This window comes from Anomaloglossus baeobatrachus, chromosome 10 (assembly GCF_048569485.1).
Source record: "Anomaloglossus baeobatrachus isolate aAnoBae1 chromosome 10, aAnoBae1.hap1, whole genome shotgun sequence".
NCBI lineage: Eukaryota > Metazoa > Chordata > Amphibia > Anura > Aromobatidae > Anomaloglossus > Anomaloglossus baeobatrachus.
In genome coordinates this window covers 61,606,245-61,626,293 of record NC_134362.1, presented here as the reverse complement: position 1 = coordinate 61,626,293, position 20,049 = coordinate 61,606,245, and the positions used below count along the sequence as shown (strand labels likewise).

Genomic DNA, 20,049 nt, shown 5'->3' with positions numbered 1-20,049 from the left:
CAGCACTTCCGGCATAGAAGAGGCCATCATGGTTCTGGTCAGGGGACCTACATACTCATACCATGTGGATGTGACCGTTTGGATGACTAACAAAGCTGAATGAGTGAGTGTGTCCGCAAAAGGAATCCGCACTGTCGCATGTATAAATCACAAAATTTTGTACAGACACCGCATGTGACTCAGGGATTGTCATAGATCATATTTTGAAGGGGAAATTTTAACACCGCGCTTTAGTCATTTGCCAAAAAACCTGCCTTCATTAAAAAGTCAATGGAGCTGGGAGCTACAATGCAGCCAGAACTTAAGAATGTTGTCATGTCACAATGCAGCCAGGGAAAACAAGAGGATAGATACTATCCCAGGCAATGCCAAGTACTACAGCTAGATGTAAATATATTGGCTCTTGAAAGCATGGTATTGGCAAAGGAAAGCCTAAAACATTAGTAAGCGTGCCCATAACTGGACATTTAGGGTTTGTTCACATTGGGGTTTTTTTGTCACTTTCCTCATGCAGTTTTCCTGCAAAGAGACTTTGAAGCAGAAACTTCTGCAAATACTTAAGTACTCACTGGTGGACACACAAGACCCAAAAACGGCCCCTGTGGAATAAAAAGTACATTGGCTCTTTATAGGTCAAAGACACAAAATGCACAATCTCTCCTGCTTTGACGGTAGTTGTGCCCCCCCCACCCACCCCCACCCCTACTCCTGGGCCCCTGTATGACTGCACAGGTTGCACCAATGATATGTCCATCACTGTATATACTCATACCCATACAGTGGGAAACCAGGTAAATGTAGTAGAGCCGGGTTACTTGCGGCCCAGGTTTTAATCTGATCGGTGGTAAATACAGCTTCTTCCCTTTTCTTAAGAAATCAGTTCTACTTCCTGGGTTTTAATCTGTAGTGTGAGAATTTACCAATGAATTTCAGTAATTTAGATTTATAATCAATAACTCCAGATAAGATTGTACACAAAGGAGCTTTGCTGGTACTTTGACATATCACATACCATGCACGGCCCTTACTCATTGAGCCGCAGCCATGAGTCATTATTTTTACAGATTTGGACTATATCTCTGCAGATTGTACATGGGAGATACCAGGACAAGGAGGATTGTGTAATATCTGGAGGAAATGCTTGAATATGGGCTCTGAGGATGGATGGTAATGTGATGGCCACAGCAATGCATATGCGAAGAGTTCAAATCAGGGTCTCTTCAATATTATTCATCAGTGTTTGATGGGATAACACAGCCAGCATGTGATTTACATAGATGTCACCCATTTTGCTGGATTATGTGAAATATGCTTTTTTTTGGCGACCTGTGCATAAAAATATGGCAGAAGCACTCATTTATGTGCACATGTACCATCAGTAGTCCATCATCCATGCAATGCAGCCACAGATGACCTGACCTCGAGTGACAAGTCTGAGGCAGTGATCTTATGCAATCATAAATCCTTTTATTATACATATATAAAGCGGTTATAGTTACATTTCACCAACCGTCAGTGCCAGCAAGAAAATAGTAGAAAGAAAAAAAAAAGTGCAGTAAATGCCATATCTATGTACAAACATAATACAAAAGGGCCATTTCAATGTATGTAGGTGCATCAGGATTAAGGGTAGTAATTTCCTATGGTAAGATTGTATCCGGCAGTAATGGGCTAAGAAAGGCTGGGTGGCAATCATAACTAGCAAGAAACACTGTAGTCTGTTAATTGAAATCTTAATATGATGCAACATTATGAGCATCATAAGTGTGTTGAGATTGTTGGCCAGTAGTGCCAAGGTCCCGAAGTGTGAGATTTTGTCCTTAGGCCCCCTTCTAACGTCCATGATAAAAACACATTTTTTCATGGTCTGAAGTGGGTGCGTATGTGCGCACGTTTTGCATCTGTGATAGCACACGACAGCAGGAACTTTATACTCACCTGTCCCCGCTGCTGCTGTTGCTGTGAATATTCATGAGCATAATGAGCGGGCCCAGAAGCAATTGACAGCAGCGCTGGAGACAGGCAAGTATAGAAAAATCATTGTATTTCAAAGAAATGGTTCTCTCATGTACATGTTACACTTATCACATCAGTGTGTGGTCCGTGTGACACCTGTGCTGCCAGAGAAAAATGGACATGTCACCTTGTGGAGCACATGGACACGCGTCTGGGAGAAAAACAATGATTTGTGCACAGACCCATTGATTTTAATGGGTCTGCATATGTCCGTGTCTGGTACGTATGAAAACGAACATCATAGGTACCGGAAGCACAAACATGTGAAGGGGTTCTTATGAAGTTTTGTGCCATAAATCTAAATGTTACATCAATGCAAGCTTTCTTTTTTTGCAAAAACTGGAGTTAGACTGAAAAGATTCTGGAAGCTACTTTCCCACCAGAAGGGAAATAATTTGTATTAAATCAACATCACTCAAGATACAAGATATATTATGTAGAAAGCAGCATAGGTCAGAAAGTACTAAAAGCTTACAGAAGCCCGGACAGCTGAGCACAAGATAAAAGCTAGATACAAAAGTAATAAATTAATAGGGAAACCATGTGTGCTCAGGGTACGGATCCTGCAGGTATCGAGCCGTCGCTCCAGGAAGCACAAGCCACGCGATGTACGTCCGTGAGGTACAATGCGATTTCTACTGAGCGGTGGAGACAGCATGGACTTCACATCCCAGGACGACAACAACCCTGTCTATGTCCTATAGGCATATGAACAAATATTACAGTCTCCCCTATATGGGCTAGGAGAGGGGATCTGAATGAGCAGCTGTAGATATGGCGATTCCATAGACCGCCATGAAAAAAAGTGAAAAATAAAAATGCAGTTTCACCCAGTGGATGGGTGCTGATCAGATGATCCCTGCACTAGCTTCTTATCAAAGACATACTTCGTAAGAGAATAGGAACGACTGCGACCAACACACCAGGCACCGGAACCGGACCTGGTGCCACAAGTCCCCAATACGTTGCATAAGATTTGGCAACTTCTCACTCTCGATTTCTCAGCCAAATTCAGCACTTACCAACCAAAATCTCAGCAGTAATCGCTCGACAACTAGGAGCTTAGGTAGTAGGTGCTTTATGCCAGGAGGAGCAAGCGACTCCTGCCCAACTAAAAATTACACCCCAGCAAAAGAAATAAGACCAAATTAGATTCAGCCTTCAGTTTGCTATTCCTAGTCATCCCTCGATGCCGCACATGTACTTACCATCAATAATCACTTACAATCCCTTCCTCCATTGTTAAAGTATACTCCCCACTTACTCCTTCCACTCCCAGTGATGGATCCTCTTCCAGTCTACAAGAGCCCTCAATGGCAACGTGCCATAACCCATCTGTGGTCGCTGCTACAAACTATTAGTTGATTTTTATACTCTACTGATCAAAAAGATATTAAACTGATTCTTCTACACTCAGTAAAAATCGGTACAAGTCTATAAAATCAAGTGGTAAACTGTATTAATCCGGTGAGATGATGATTGTCTCACCATGTCTATATAGCTACAAGTACACTCTGGAAATACTACAGGTCATCCCACTCACTAATAGGTTTTTGGTTGAATAGCTTCCCCCATCTCCCTCCCTCCCAGTTATACAAAAGCACTCTGCTTCCGTCTTATGGGATAATACGAACTCAATATTGACCCTGTGGTAGGGGATATATAGGCAGCCGTCCAGGAAATGAGGTCTCGGACCCAGCAGCTTCATGTTTGTCTACACCATCTATGGTCTGGATGGCAATTATGATTGAAGCCTTTATATGCGGAAGTATTTTTTTGCAGGTTTCTCTGGAAGGAGAGGAGAAGCCGATCTATGACGATATACTGATCACTTCTCAGGTATTTGTTGAGTACCATCTTTCATCACTTGCAGCTTTCAGTCCTCCACTTACAAAGAAAAGTGTCCTATTTCCCATTACCTCCTCCCAATAACACTGCTACTCAGGAGTATCCCATTCTGGTACATCCATTGGTTTTATAGGCTCTACAGATGGACATTCGAGCCCCATTATGAGTTGGTCAGACAGGAGTAGCATGTATTTATAGTATTCATAATACATGTACAGAGGACCATGACCACCCGTCATTATCACTCGGACAGAAGATCCTATACCAAACAATAACTGGTTCTAGGCAGCGGAATTTTTTTCTAAAGGTATTGTGTTCATGAGGTCTTTGAGACATCAGCTTTGGTCGCCTCCAGCATAAGAAGGCTGTTCGGGTCCATGGAGATCTGGGGCTGCTGTGGTTGCTGATGGTGGTAGAGCGTGGCCTGCATGTCAACATTAATACAGAAAAGTCCAGGCATCAAATGCCTTTGATAGTCCTCCCATTTTTGCACCATGTCCATTAAGGAGGCATTACTCCTAATCCACCTGGGCAAAGACTCGCTGGTGCTAAAAACTAATGGAACAGGTAGGCTTTGTGATCTCCGCAGCTCCAAGTGGTAGTAGAGCCTGAAACAAAAGCAAAGCAGTTTAAGGGCAGTGGTCTCCAACTTGTAGCAACACTACACTCACTTTAGGCTGCAAGTTGTGATAGCTGTTCTAGAAAATAGAGTCCAAGGCTGGAGTTACATTAGCATATGGCATCCGATGCAAGAGCATTGGATGCAATATGTTTAACGACCCTCGGCTCAGGCTCTGCTGTGAGCATGAGCAGAGTGTCATACTGTGATCTGATCTTGCGTTCGGATCACAGCTGCAGAGGAGAGGGCGAGCGCTCTCGGTCTCCTCCATTGTCAGTCTATGTGCATATTGCACTGCACTCTGATGTCATCAGAGTGCAGCACGAGGTTTCACTCACACCCATAGACTTGTATGGGTGCGAGTGATCTGAGACTCACAGACAATCAAAGCATGCTGTGATTTCCTCAGTTCAATTAGGGCTGAGGAAAAACTTGCAGATGTGAGCTGCAGCATTAAATAGGGCCAAGTGCAATGCCAGATTTTCTCACACTGCACTTGTGGGAATCATACACCAGTGTGACTCTGCCTTACTCACTCCCCAAGTCCAGTGCAGAGACTGCCGCTGCCTGTCTGCGGTGCTGTTGTCATGTTGACAGTACTTACTACAGCCACTATTGAGGTGATGTCAGCAATGCAGGCAAACTAAGGCTATGTGCCCACGGGACAATGTACCTGCAGAAAATCTGCAGATTTATCTGGATTTTCTAGATAAATCCGCAGGTTTTAGCAAGCACAGTCACTCCCGATGTTATCCTATAGGACATGGGGAGTGTGTGTCCATGCTGCGGTATGTGCGGCTGCGGAATATGCTGCGGATGTCCCGCAGCCGCACATAACTGCATGTCAATTATTCCTGCAGAATGCCCAGTCCTCAACTATGGAGATAGAGGCCGGGACGTCCGCAGGTAAGTTGCACGAATGTCCGCAAGTTTACTGCAGATATTTCACTGGCAACACAAAGCAATGGATAGCTGCGGGAAGCCTGCGGATATTTCCGCGGGTACATTGTCCCGTAGGCACATAGCCTTAGGCAGTGGAGACTTTGTATTGGATCTGGGGAGGTGAGCAACACCGCCATGAAAACGTTCTTTGAAAAGAGGACTACTGATGAGAGCACTACCACGATAGAGTACTCATTAACAGCAGTTGGATGCTTGGATGGGTGAGACTCGATTTTCATTAAACCCGGGTACCCAATGCGAGATTCAAGCATTTCTCTGGAAAAATGCTTGAGTCCTCATTGATTTCCATTATACTAGGATACTCGAGTCTCACTCAATCCAACTGCTCTTAAAAAGTACCTGAGCATGGTGGTGTTTGTGCATCACTAATGATAACCCCTTTAAAAAAAAGTTGCTAAATGCAACTTATGCATGTTCTAGTAATACTAATGGAGAAAAGGTAAAAACTAAAGAGATCATCACACAAGTGTGTACCTGGCAGATATTTGGCTCCCCAGCTTCTTCTTCGCTTTCCTCAGAACATAGCGACATATTTTTCGGGTTTGATCCTTAATCCATCGGATATCCTCTGGAACGTCAGGAAGCCATTCCAGAAGCCTGAAGCACAGAACAGGAAATTTGAAAAGTTTTAAAACACAAATACATTACATAGTGATGCCAGGTTTAACCCTCGGGCCCATTTCATACCTGACTGTGAAGGATACTGCAGATTCCAGTGGTAAAGTGTATGGCAGCATTAATACAGATGCCAGACGCACAGGCAGCAGGTTGGCTATGGAGAGGTATACGCTGCGCTTCTCCGTACAGGCCTCCAGAAGAGCTGATGAGGGAAGGGAGCTTGTGAGTGGTCTGGTCCAAGACATTTTATAATATGGGGCGGGCGCTACAGAGCCGCCATCTGCACCTAGAAATGACATGTCGCATCGACACATCCAATGCAGTTACCACCTCACACATGGAATATACGAGGGGCTGCTGAGAAGTCTGATCTTTTTTGTGTCTGTGGTAATGAATGTTATATTACACAAAGCTTTCATGTGATGTACGTTTTCAAAATTTTGTGTTTGTTGCTTATGGCCAGCACCACACGTCGGGGAAAAAAAAAATAAAAAAATGGTTGAGTCTAATGCAATATTCACAGAAACTGAACAGAGGAGGGATAAAAATTCTTGTTTCTGCAAGGAACGTCCGCAAAGGATAGTCATGGTGATATGTTGCAGACATTTGGGAGGGGGGAATTAATGCCCTTCATATTCCACAGTTAAGAACTGGGTTGCCAAATTTAAAACTGGCCACTTCAGCACCAATGATGAGGAACGTCCTGGACGACCGGGAGTGGTTGTTCCAGAAATAGTCGATGCTGTGCACAACCTCATACTGGAGAAATCAACAGATTTCAGCTAAAGCAATAACAGACGACATGGGGATTTCCTGTCAAAATGTTTGTCATTATCCATGAACGTTTGGACATGAGGAAGCTATCTGCAAAGTGGGTCCCCAAATGTTTGACAACAGAAGCATGCGAGTGAAAACTTCCCTGTCCATTTGTCAGCGTTTCCGGACTGATAACTTCCTGGATCGACTGGTCACTATGGATGAGACCTGGATTTATTTGTAGGACCCTGAAAACAAGCAGTCAAAAGAAGTGGAGGCATAGTGGTTCTCCTCATCCAAAGAAGTTCAGTGTGCAAAAATCAGCCACTAAAGGTGATGGCATCTGTGTTCTGGGACATTGAGGGCATGCTGCTAGTGGACTACCTTCAAAAGGGTTGCAACATCAATGCAAGGTATTACATTGAACTTTTGGACCAACTGAAGGCAGCTCTGAAGGCCAAAAAGGTGCAGCAAGCTGTCCAAAGGAATCTTATTCCCGCAAGACAACATCTCCGCTCAGACTGCCTAAGTGACCACGGCAAAACTGGCAGAGCTGATCTTCCAGCTGGTTGACCACCACCTTATTCAGTAGATCTCGCTCCCTCCAAATATCATCAGTTTCCAAAATGTGAAGAAACACCTCAACGGTACCAAATTTCACACCATTTCTGATGCCATGGCTGCTACGGATACCTGGTTTGAGGCACAACCGAAATCCTTTTTGCTAGGCTTACAGAACTTTGAATACTGATGTAAGAAGTGTGTGGAATAAATGTAAAGTTTCCTCATCCTCTCGTTTCTTTCTGGGTAAAGCCAAAGACTTATCAGCTGCCCCTCGTAGCAGAGATTTTGTGGAGTCATCTTACCTTGGTTCAGTCTCTGAGGAAGATGCTCGAATACATGTTGTTCGGCCTCCTCGGCCGCAGCGCTCTCTGCCACCTGATCCTCTTTCTCACTGGCCTCTTCATTCTGATTGTCAGGCGCTGGCAGGGCCAGGCACCTCATAGCCCGTGGCCGGTTCAGCAGCCCTATGGTCAAAGAAGAGCCATAAGGAATTTAAGTTAATACAAGTATACGACAAAAAAAAACAAAAAAAAAAAAAAACCCCAAACATTTGTCATATTACCACATGCATATTCTCTTTATAAAAGCAGGAAATTGCTAGACTCCCCCAGTTTTTCCTCCCCAAGAGCCATAACTAAAATTTTACTCTTACAGTAAGTGCTGGTTAAGGAGGGAGGAGGAAGGGGGGGGGGGATTTTAGTGTCGTTATTTTTAATGACCGTTCACTTTAAAACTAGTTTACTGAAAAATAAGTAAAATAAAAAGTTTTGTGACGCACATGTACCTAGCCATGCAGTAGTCTCTAGCCCCCTTCTTGGGGGTCATGACCAGCAAGACCCACAATGGAAGCACAAATGTTCTAGATGCTTGCATCTGTCATTTCTAGACATCAGTGCTGAGCTCATTGATTTAGGGATCATTAAAATAAAATAAAAAAAGTGTTCTTTACCGTTCGAGCAGTCCGACTGAGGAATGCCCCAAGGCAAGAATTACTAACAGCAGAATGTGTTTTACAATAAGCCACTTGTTGCATGCTGCTATAGTAAGTATTCTAAATCTAGTAAGAAATATTGTATAATTGATATGTGCATTGAAATGCACCAACACATACCATTCTTCTTTAAGAAACATAGAGCATCCCTGTATCCCTGCTTGCACATGTCTTTCAAAACCTACAGAAGTAGTAAATAAATTGTTAAAGATCAGCTATTTTATTTTTAGCGATTTTACTACACGTCAGCTTGTGACCGAGACCCATTACGAATTCCTAGCAAATGGTTCTCTCTAAAACTTAAAAAAAAAACAAAAAAAAAAAAAAAAAACCCCTAAACCCAGTATTCGAATTTTACAACACAAACCTGAATTACCCCTTTTCTACCACTAGGTGGCAGTACAGGACAGCAGTGTTTCAGGATAGCCTTAGGCTACTTTCACACATCCGGCTTGAGGTCTGCGGCTCAATCCGGCTGTGCAAGCTATGTAACGGATGCGGTGAAAACACCGCATCCTTTGCATAAGTTTTTCCTTTGCGGCCAGTCTGGTTTTTGCCGCTTGCGGCATGCTACTGAGCATGCGCAGTGGCAAAAACCGCATGCGGCAGCCGGAAGCGTTTTTTGCCGCATCGCGCCGCATCCGGCCGCCATAGGCATGCATTGAAAAATGCGCCGCATCGGCCGAATGCGGCGCGATGCGGTTTTTTTTTGCCGCACGAAAAAAACGTGCCAGGCAACGTTCCATCCGGCCGCCGCATCGGCTAAATCTGCCGCATGCGGTAAAAACCGGACGGAACGCAAGGCCATGCGGCACAATGCGGCACTAATTAAAGTCTATGCAGGAAAATCGCAACCGGCAGCAAAAAAAACGGTTGCGATTTTCCTGCAAAGTGCCGGATTGTGCCGCATAGCAAAAACCGGAGGTGTGAAAGCAGCCTTAGCAGAGCAAAGAATGTGATACCAAACCCAGGCTTCTAGCTGGGTTTTACATTGGTCGGCCACAGTGTGCACAGAAAGATCACCATTATATTCTATAGGCACAGAATGATCGAATTAGCACAGTATCACCTGTCTATCAGGGGCAATAGGCTGCTAATTTAGACAAACAAAAAAAAATAAAAAAAATGCACCCAAATACACATTTGGAGTGCTGACCAGGCAATTACCAGCATGTTTAGATGTTTGACAGCTATTGGCTAGTCTAAAGTGGCCATTACATTACTCAAGCAAAACTAGGTCTAATAGACTAACAAGCTTTCCAGTGTACGAAAATTTTAAAGGGAACCTGTCACCAGTTTTTTGCTCAATAAGCTGTGGTAACAACCACTGGGCTCTTATATACAGCATTCTGCGCGGCTCAGGGTAGATCAAAGTGCGCCTGCGCACCTCAATGCTGGCGCATGTGTATGACGTAGACTCGTCATGCACCGCGGCTTCAGAATAAAGGAAGTCCAAGATGGCTGAAAGGGGAGGCACCAGTCCTGGAGAACAGCACCACCCATCCGACCGTTGTGCACCGGAGCAACCTTCTAGGTGAGTATTATAAAGTGTTTATGTTATACCCAGCGGCCTGGGCTCCTATATACAGCATGTTAGCATGCTGTACTTAAGAGCCCTGTGGTGGTGGCTGCAGCAGCTTATAGAGCAAAAAAACAAAAAAAAAAAAACAAAAAAACAAAACTGGTGACAGGATACCTTTAATTTTGATAAAATTGTTAAAAACACATACATATACATATACATATATACACATATACATACACATACATATAAAAACCAAACCCCAAAAAGAAAAAACAAAACAAAAACAGGAATTATACAAATGCCCATCCCAATACAAAACCCCTTGAATCTCAGCCTGGTTCCATGCACCAAATAGATATTGGACATGGCAGTGTCTTATCAGTGTCCACGTACCTGCGGTTCTGGAGGGAACAGGGCTTTAGACAGGCGGTACAAGTTACTGAGGTTAAACTGGATGCTTGTGTTGGTGACCCTGAGCTCGTGGATGTTGGTGCAGCCATCACGGGGACAAATGTCACTCTCACCGGAGAAGGGAGAGACGGTAATTGTGTTCTTCAGCTCATACTGGGGGAGGTTATCAGAAATGCCACCATCAACATACCTCTGAAACAAAGAGGAAACTGGTTAGAAATGAGTACATCTGTAAGTTTACGGACCATAATAAACGTGTGACCTAATCCATCACCGACCAGCCACCAATTCTGGCAAACCACCACAAGTGCCACCAACAGAAGAAGTACTGGTCGATGTTAGCGCACATTTACTTTACAAGCCAAGATAGAACGTTAACCAAACTATTCAAAAATAAAAAAAAAGTTTTTGATCTATGACGAAGGGGGAAGAATGTGTAGAGAATTGCTGGCAGGAGGCATATTATATAGTTAACAGGCATGCAAAATGTGGGTTTATGAAAATTGTTTTAAAGCGAATGACAGTTTTTATACACTTTATGGCTGAATTTACACGAGAAAAAAAAATAAATAAATAAAAAAAAAAAAAAAAAAAAAAGGCGGTGGCTCGTTGGGACTAGCTTGAAAGTCTTCATCAGAATCCTGCTCCTCATGTTCTGAATCCAGTGCATCTTCAAGTTTCTCTGGAGATGAAGTCACAGGTATTCCTGGACAGTGAGGCACAGGGCGAGTCACTGATGGGAGGTTCAGGTATATAAATTCTTATTTTTAAAAAGGTTGAATCCCTGCACATATAAAAGTGGTCATCAACACGAAGATTTTACAGTTCCCTCTAGATAATAGGCACAGCAACACAAAAGTTTGCCTTCTTCCATTTAGACCACTGTCAGTTCCTCTACACAAACCAAATACTCTACATGTGGAGCCCATGACTTGTCCCGATCACCTAGTTTTACACCCTAGTAATTAGCAAAGTCCAAAACTAACGAAGTCAATAATGTTCCTTCAATACAAAACAACTAGAAGAGTAGCAAAACGTTGTTGGGTAAAATACAACACCCCTTTGTAGCCATTTTAATCATGCTGTTAGAAACAGAAGCTTAAAAGCATGGTGGCTCAGTGGTTCGCACATGGCTCAGTGGTTAGCACTGCAATCTTGCAGTGCTAGGGTCCTGGATTCAAATTCCAAGAAGGACAACATCTGCAGGGAGTTTGTATGTTCTCCCTTTGTTTTGAGTGTGGGAGGAAACTAGAGAACCCGGAGGAAACCCACACTGATAAGGAGATTTTGATTCTGAGCCTCATGAGGGCAGTGTTTCTGATGTATGTAAAGTGCTGTGGAATTAATGGTGCTATATAAAATAAATAAAATATATATTAGTCCACCCCAAACACTAAATACAGAAAGGAATCATGGGAACCACACTCTTATGAACTCAGTCTAAAGAAAATCTGCCTTTGCTTCCCATAGCAACCACAGTGCAGCTTCCAGTCCTTCTGCTAAGGTAAAATGAAAGCAGCGATCTGAGGTAAAATGAAAGCAGCGATCTGAGGCTACTTTCACACTTGCGCTGAACGGTATCCGTTGCATTGCGTTGTGTGATGGATGCAATGGATGTGTTGCATTTAGTGGCACAAAAGATCGTACAAAACGGAATCTTTTTTTTCTTCTTCTTTAGTTTTACCTGTGGCAGACTATTGTGAACGATCAGCCGATCGCTCACAGCAGCCGGTTGCTGGGTGATCAGCTGATCGTTCGGCCGCCGAGAATGTGTGAGGGGGCGGAGTGCGGGGTTGGTGGAGCCGAGCAGGACCATGGCGCTGAGGACGTTAGTGCAGCAAGGAATGCAAGGCTGGGGACAGGTAAGTGTGTACGTACGTGTGAAGTGGAGTGCGGGAGGGGGCGGAGCCGAGCGGGAAAGTGTCAGGCTCCCTGCACCCATAGCCAGGGTAAATATCGGGTAACTAGGCAAAGCACTTTGCTTGGTTACCTGATATTTACCTTGGTTACCAGCGTACACCGCTTAGCGCTGGCTCCTTGCACCCGTAGCCAGGGTAAATATCGGGTAAGTAGGCAAAGCGCATTGCTTTGCAACCCGATCTTTACCCTGGTTACGTGTGCTGGGAGCCGGAGAGCATGCGCAACGAAATCCTACGGATTGCGCTGCTCAAAAAAAAAAAACAAAAAAAACCAAAAAAACAACAAACACAAAAAACGCTACATGCAGCGTTCCCTCCGCCCGGCGCAGCGTCAAAACAACAACGCTGCGTCGTGCAGCGGACGCAACGCAAGACCATCCGTAGCTATCCGTAGCTAATAGAAGTCTATGAGGATATAACAGTTTCCTTCAACGGTTACCGTAATTCCTCAAAGCTGCGGATAGCAACGGAAGTGTGAAAGTAGCCTGAGGTAAAATGAAAGCAGCGATCTGATTGGTTGCTATGGACGGCACCACACTTCTGAACTGTGGTGACAAAAATATAAATCTGTCTCTACTGCACATAGCCAATCACAGTGCAGCTTAAGTTCTTATACTACTGAGGTAAAGTGAAAGCTGTGTTCCGAGCATGGACACCACCACACTCCTTGGAAACTGGGTTAAGAATATATTCTCTACCCACAGCAGCTAATCACAGCATCCATTAATTTCTAACCAATCTAATCACAACAAATCATCCAAAGGGGTCAAACTATGATGCAAGGAAAAGCCTACAGTGTGAAGCTTTGGGGGAGGTTACTCTTACAAACCTGTGTAATCCCAGGGACAGCACCAATAAACCCTGACAGCATTATCTACCATTGTAAATGTTGTTGTGGCGCCCCTGACCTGGTCAGGCACCACTGAGTACTGCACCCATGCTGGGGACAGTACAATACAGGTAATCCAGATGGCTGACTGGGGTGTGGAACACAGGCGCATAGTGATCAGGCCTCACACATGTACCTAAGAGAGGACCCCTGGGGAACCCAGGAGGGGGCAGAGCCTACGCCTTCACTGGAATAGTGGAGGGGGTGAGAGCTTCCATCTCCTCTCAAGGGGTGTGGTAAGAGAGTCTGGTTGCTAGGTGGCGTAGGCAGACACAAGTGGGGAAGGAAAGAGAGATAGGAGGAGTTAGTTAGAGCTTGGAGCTCGGACTGAGGAGATGTCAGCAGAAAGAGTAGAGATGGGATAACCCACCAGTGAGTCAGTTAGAGCAGAACTCCATAGGGCTCAGTGAGGAGCAGACCTGTGGGGCTGTTGCTGTCTAACAGCGCCCGCGCAGTGGCTATCGACGGGGGAGAACGGTCAACTAGGAGTGCTGCCTGAAAGCCAGCTTCAGCTAGAGAGTGCACGGAGTGGGAAGTAAGGAGACTGCTAGAGAGCACCAGGCCCAACCGGGCGGCAGATCCCGAAGCGGGGATAGATTCAACTTTCTTCTGCTAAACCTGCCGGTGTGGGGCTCTTAAAGCCCACACCACAACACTACAAAAGCCGCAGCCACGTAACCGCAGTGAGGGCCCATAGGTCATAGGAGGCAAGAGGCTGGAGTGGCCTGGTCCGGGGAACAAGCACACGGCAAACAACAAGGGGAGAGAGGCTTGGAGCATCTTCCCTGGGTGACCCCCATAGGGACTCAAAGTCGGGGTTACCCCAAACCACCAAGGGCTAAGGAAGGCGAGTCAGTAGTCACCCTCATAAAGTCAGCCTGAAGGATACCTGGTTCCCATCTGGTTCATCTCAGCTACGCCCGGGCTACTCACCCTGCCATCAAATGTGAGTAAAGCCCTTGAAAGACATTCCTGCCTGTGTGGTCATTCTGCGCCTTGTGGTACTACAAACCTACACCGGGCCCTGGGGCTTGCCTCACTCTCAGGAGGCTACTACATCCGACTGCACCCACCATCAGCCCCAGGCGTCCCCTAACCTGCAGTGGCGGTCCCCACTGACCGCAATACTGAGAGTGGCGTCACGATCAAACAAGAAGATTTCCTACCAGTGACGGAGATCCAGCAACGTGGAGTCCCTGAAGGTAATGCACCGACACCGACACAACACCTGCGGGGCTTCACATCTGGCGTCACGAACAGGATAAGGACTAGACCTGTTCAGACAGGTGACCATGTGCCTGGGCGGTCCGCTTGAAAAATTGGAAGCGCCGCCATATTGCCACCATGAAAAGCGCGCTGAAAAACAACAGCAGCCCGCGCTGGAAGAAGTTACCGCCCACGAAGAGGTGTGGCTACCCAGAGATCCCCTGCAGAGTTCTGACCTTGCCAGCTATGAGAGTGGAAGCGTCGAGAAACGGCGGAGCAGAAGGGGAGCCACAAGCCTGCTGCTGGGAGAGGAGCTGCTGAAAGAGGCAGAACAGAAGCTGGACAGCTTGCTACAGGAGGCAGCGACGAGGCCACCGCTGGGAGATCGTGCGGAAGACGGCGCAGAAGGAATGGCGTCTGACAGCGGGAACCCAGCACCAGGCTCCGCTGCCTGGTGGTATCGGGAGCTGGCCCAGTTCTGTGATCGACTGGAGACCCGGGTCATAGAGCAGGTCAGAGAAGAGTACGCGGAGTTCCTGGGGATGGCTGCGGCGGTGCGGACCTACGAGGAGGGAGCCGCGCGACGCATGTCAGACCGAGCGGCGACGACGCAGACCCCGATGCTGCCACCGGTGGGTGAGTCAAGTGATGCCCCGGCCAGCGCGAGTGCCCCGACCCCTGCAGCCACGCCCGCGGTCCCCGAAGAGGCGCCCGGCGCGGCGATGCTGGACCAGGCCGCAGCCACGCTAGAAGCAGCCCGCCAAGCCCAGGCCGCTGCAGCGATGCCCCGCCTGTCCCGCAGGGCTCCGACCACCACGGCAGTGCTCATCCGTGCTGCAGGTGTGACGCTGACCCAGGCTGCCACCCTGCTGAACCCAGCCCGCCAAGACTCCAACGCAGCAGCGACGCTCGTCCGCGCCGCAGGTGATATGCTGAACCAGGCCGCAGCCCCGCCGGGTGCGGTCCGCCAAGCTCCGACCACCGCAGCGATGCCCTGCCCGGCCCGCACAGACCAGGCCGCCGCAGCGATGCCCTGCCCGGCCCGCACAGATCAGGCCGCCGCAGCGATGTCCTGCCCGGCCCGCACAGACCAGGCCGCCGCAGCGATGCCCTGCCCGGCCCGCCAAGACCAGGCCGCCGCCATACAGGGCGCGGCCCGCCAAGATAAAAGAGACATACCATTTACCCCGGCCTGCAAGGCCAGAGCTGATACCGCTCCCCAATCCACGGAGGTCTCTGATAGGAAGCCCACGCTGGAGGAAGAATACTGGCAGATGAGGGCTGACATGGAGGCCAAGTTTCCCCAGTGGTTGGTGGATCTGTACCTGCGCCCCCCATGCACCCCTGAGGAGATTCAGGCAACCCCTGCAGCCGCGCCGGAGAGTCCCCCGCCCGGGCCAGCAGAAGAAAGTCCATCCCCAGTCCTGCCACCAGAGGAGTGCCAGGAAGAACTAAGGGGGAGAGGAGGCCAGGAAGCAGAAGGGCTAACTCCGACGCCAGCCGCAGCAGACCCCTACCCAGAGCCGGAGATGCTGCCCTATTCCCGCTGGGAGGAGGAAGACTTGACACCGTCAGCAGACGAAGATCAGCCCAAAGACCTCACCTGGGAGCCTGCAGGCATGAACCCAGCCCGCAAGACACGGCGCAGCAGATCAAAGCGTCCTCCGACACCACAGTCCCCAGAACAGAAAGAGGTTACAGCCAGAGATCTGGAGGAGAAAAGGTGCCTAAGAAGGTCCAAAGCCCAGGCTAGAGGACCCCTTTACAGAGGAATAGTAGAGGACTTCAACCTGAAAAGTGGATACGGCTTCATTGTAGCGAAAGGAATAAAAGAGGGCATATTTGTTAACAGGAGAGATGTTCAAGCCCACCTGCCCAGAGGACATTCCGGCAGAAATTTGAAAATTGGAGAAGCAGTACAGTTCACTCTGCATGAAGGTGAAAGGGGATTGTATGCGCTCGATGTAGCACCATGTCCAAGACAAGAAAGACAAGAAAGACAAGAAAGACAAGAAAGACAAGAAAGACAAGAAAGACAAGAAAGACAAGAAAGACAAGAAAGACAAGAAAGACAAGACAGAGATAAAGAAACAGATACAGAAAAGGAATCAGATGAAGACCAAGAAAGGAAAGACACAGAACCTATAGATGAGGCAACCACAGATGAAGAAAGAGACAAGGAGCAGGAAAGTCACAGGTGCCAGTGCCCAACGTGCCCTCGCCCTAGTGAAAAAGAGGAGTAAAGTAAAGTACAGAAAAGAAGTTTTTGATCAGTTAAAGTTTGAAAGTTTTGTTTTGCAACGTTTAAGCATGTGCCCACAAAAACTATTGTGAGAAACAAACTTAAGGCTATGAACTTGCTATAGCCACAAACTCTCGCAGTGTAAATAGTTACACCAGTGGCACCACCACCAGGGCCAGCCTGTTTAGGGGCTTGGCTCGTCTGCAACCAGGTGGGCCCGTCCGTAGAAAAGGGCCTTGGCTCACCTGCGACCAGAGAGCACGCCTGTTTATGGGGCCTTGGCTCACCACCACAAAGAGGGTACCTGGTCAGCACCAACTGTGGAGTCCGCCTCTGCATCCTGCCAGAAGAGGCTGACGGCGCGGATCCACCAGGCCAGGTATACCCTGAAACCATCAGCCCATGAAAGCCGCCTATACATCCTGCCAGAAGTGGCTGAAGTCGCGGCCAACGTGAGAGGGTTTTGGGTGGGTTAACGGACTTGTGGGTGGAGGGTGGTGATGTCTGATACCTGGTGCTTTTAAAAATGTTTTACATGTTTTAATGTTTTATGCATTTTAAAATGTTGTCTTGCAGCCCGAGGACGTGCTGGTGATAACTAAGGGGGAATGTGGCGCCCCTGACCTGGTCAGGCACCACTGAGTACTGCACCCATGCTGGGGACAGTACAATACAGGTAATCCAGATGGCTGACTGGGGTGTGGAACACAGGCGCATAGTGATCAGGCCTCACACATGTACCTAAGAGAGGACCCCTGGGGAACCCAGGAGGGGGCAGAGCCTACGCCTTCACTGGAATAGTGGAGGGGGTGAGAGCTTCCATCTCCTCTCAAGGGGTGTGGTAAGAGAGTCTGGTTGCTAGGTGGCGTAGGCAGACACAAGTGGGGAAGGAAAGAGAGATAGGAGGAGTTAGTTAGAGCTTGGAGCTCGGACTGAGGAGATGTCAGCAGAAAGAGTAGAGATGGGATAACCCACCAGTGAGTCAGTTAGAGCAGAACTCCATAGGGCTCAGTGAGGAGCAGACCTGTGGGGCTGTTGCTGTCTAACAGCGCCCGCGCAGTGGCTATCGACGGGGGAGAACGGTCAACTAGGAGTGCTGCCTGAAAGCCAGCTTCAGCTAGAGAGTGCACGGAGTGGGAAGTAAGGAGACTGCTAGAGAGCACCAGGCCCAACCGGGCGGCAGATCCCGAAGCGGGGATAGATTCAACTTTCTTCTGCTAAACCTGCCGGTGTGGGGCTCTTAAAGCCCACACCACAACACTACAAAAGCCGCAGCCACGTAACCGCAGTGAGGGCCCATAGGTCATAGGAGGCAAGAGGCTGGAGTGGCCTGGTCCGGGGAACAAGCACACGGCAAACAACAAGGGGAGAGAGGCTTGGAGCATCTTCCCTGGGTGACCCCCATAGGGACTCAAAGTCGGGGTTACCCCAAACCACCAAGGGCTAAGGAAGGCGAGTCAGTAGTCACCCTCATAAAGTCAGCCTGAAGGATACCTGGTTCCCATCTGGTTCATCTCAGCTACGCCCGGGCTACTCACCCTGCCATCAAATGTGAGTAAAGCCCTTGAAAGACATTCCTGCCTGTGTGGTCATTCTGCGCCTTGTGGTACTACAAACCTACACCGGGCCCTGGGGCTTGCCTCACTCTCAGGAGGCTACTACATCCGACTGCACCCACCATCAGCCCCAGGCGTCCCCTAACCTGCAGTGGCGGTCCCCACTGACCGCAATACTGAGAGTGGCGTCACGATCAAACAAGAAGATTTCCTACCAGTGACGGAGATCCAGCAACGTGGAGTCCCTGAAGGTAATGCACCGACACCGACACAACACCTGCGGGGCTTCACATTGTCATCCTGGAGTTTCCATTTTTCCTCAAAAGGAAGCCTGAAAACGCAAAGTGTCCTTCTCATGTACAACAACTGCTAATAGTTTTTAGGGAATTTCACCCTCTTTTCATGTGGAAATGACTAGATATGACAGTAATGGCCGGCAAACCACGATGAAGCAATAACTTGTCAAACTACATTCCATCAGCCGTGCACAGAACCATCAATGACACGGTGCAGTAATGGAGCCGGGACAGCCATGTTCACATTGTTTCATCACTGACCATGATTATTGGGAAGCTGCAAATACAATTGACTTTTAACTGGGTCATGAACATTTTACCAGGGACATCAAGGAAGACAAAGCAATCCAGCCTGCACAATGTCCGCTCTAATATTAGTCAGTCTGTGCCCAGCATTCATCAAGAAAGCTGCCAGTTTAGAAAGCTGCAGCTGGCACATTCACTAAACCTCATGGCTGCACATGGTCCATCAATAACATCCAGATCTGGCACCATCGCAGACTGGACCTCAGCTTTTGGTTTTCCGGGCAGAGTACAATAGAGGCATTTATCAGTGGGTTCTCGTAAACATGGACAAACAAACAAACAAACAAAAACACAAAAACAAAACAAAAAAAACACACACACACACACACACACTTTATACTCACCACTCCTTGTAGGCACGGAGGGATGAGTCCGCAGTACACAGGTATAAAGGTGCTGCACACACAGGCCTGAAAGACAGGATTAATGCAAATAAATAAAAACATCAGCTCATCCAGTGTAAGTGGAAATTGTATGAAGTTGCGGTGCATGAAGGCTACCTGGGCTGGCTACCAGGCAGGGTAAGAAAACAGTGCATCCATCTTCCACAGAAAAAAAAAAAATATGAGAGCACTTCTATAAAACCATCTTTTATTGGTACATTAGAAAAGGCCGTGAAAAAAAAAAATATTTTAATCTGCACCTCAAAATGCATTAGCCAGGTCTCAGAATTTTTAATGTACCAATAAAGGCTGTTTTTATAGAACTCTTGTGGAAGCTGGATACACCCTTTTCCTTTCCTGAAAGACAGGATACATTAGTGAACGTTACTAAAAAAAATGAAAGATTCTGGTTGGTAGGTGTTTTTACACTTTTACCCCCTCTATACAAGATGAAGAGAAAAAAAAAACCAAAACAAAATTAAACTCAGGAAGTGCAGCCTAGAAACAATACCTAAAGCACCTAAGCTGTCAGTTCAATGGGTGCTACTGAGGTCACAGAATCCTCCGCGTCGCACACCAGTCACTTCTGGTAATATGAAGGGTCTGGGTACACAGTTTACAAGGAAACCTAGACATAGACTATAAGCACAGGTCCTCAAGTCACCTGAATTGATAAAACCGTATTGCGAAAGTACACCGATAGGAGTCCTACAGCGCAGCTATTCTCGCCAATGTATGCCTCCAATGACAGAGTGCACAGAGCCCAAGACTATTGCTACATTTTCAACATGGAAGAATTTTAGACCTAAAGACTTTTGTGAATCATTAACAGGAAAATGTAGTGGAAAGGAAAAAAAAAAAAACAAAAAAAAAACAAAAAAAAACAAAAACACCAAAACAACAAACACCTTCACCACACACAAACTTTATAATCTATAGGA

At 47.2% G+C, this 20,049-nt stretch overlaps 1 protein-coding gene across 1 annotated transcript in view; it reads right to left on the bottom strand.

The window, feature by feature from the left end:
- Positions 1-1,445: 1,445 nt before the first annotated feature.
- PNPLA2 (patatin like domain 2, triacylglycerol lipase) overlaps positions 1,446-20,049 on the bottom strand; it is a 44,188-nt gene continuing 25,584 nt past the window's right edge. The window contains exons 4-10 of the mRNA XM_075326908.1: positions 19,070-19,135; positions 10,294-10,503; positions 8,496-8,556; positions 7,687-7,848; positions 6,134-6,266; positions 5,921-6,043; positions 1,446-4,472 (exon numbers count right to left, since the gene is read on the bottom strand). Of these exons, the coding sequence (XP_075183023.1) occupies positions 4,181-4,472; positions 5,921-6,043; positions 6,134-6,266; positions 7,687-7,848; positions 8,496-8,556; positions 10,294-10,503; positions 19,070-19,135 (1,047 nt within the window). The 3' untranslated portion in view covers positions 1,446-4,180. The remainder of the gene's footprint in view (positions 4,473-5,920; positions 6,044-6,133; positions 6,267-7,686; positions 7,849-8,495; positions 8,557-10,293; positions 10,504-19,069; positions 19,136-20,049) is intronic.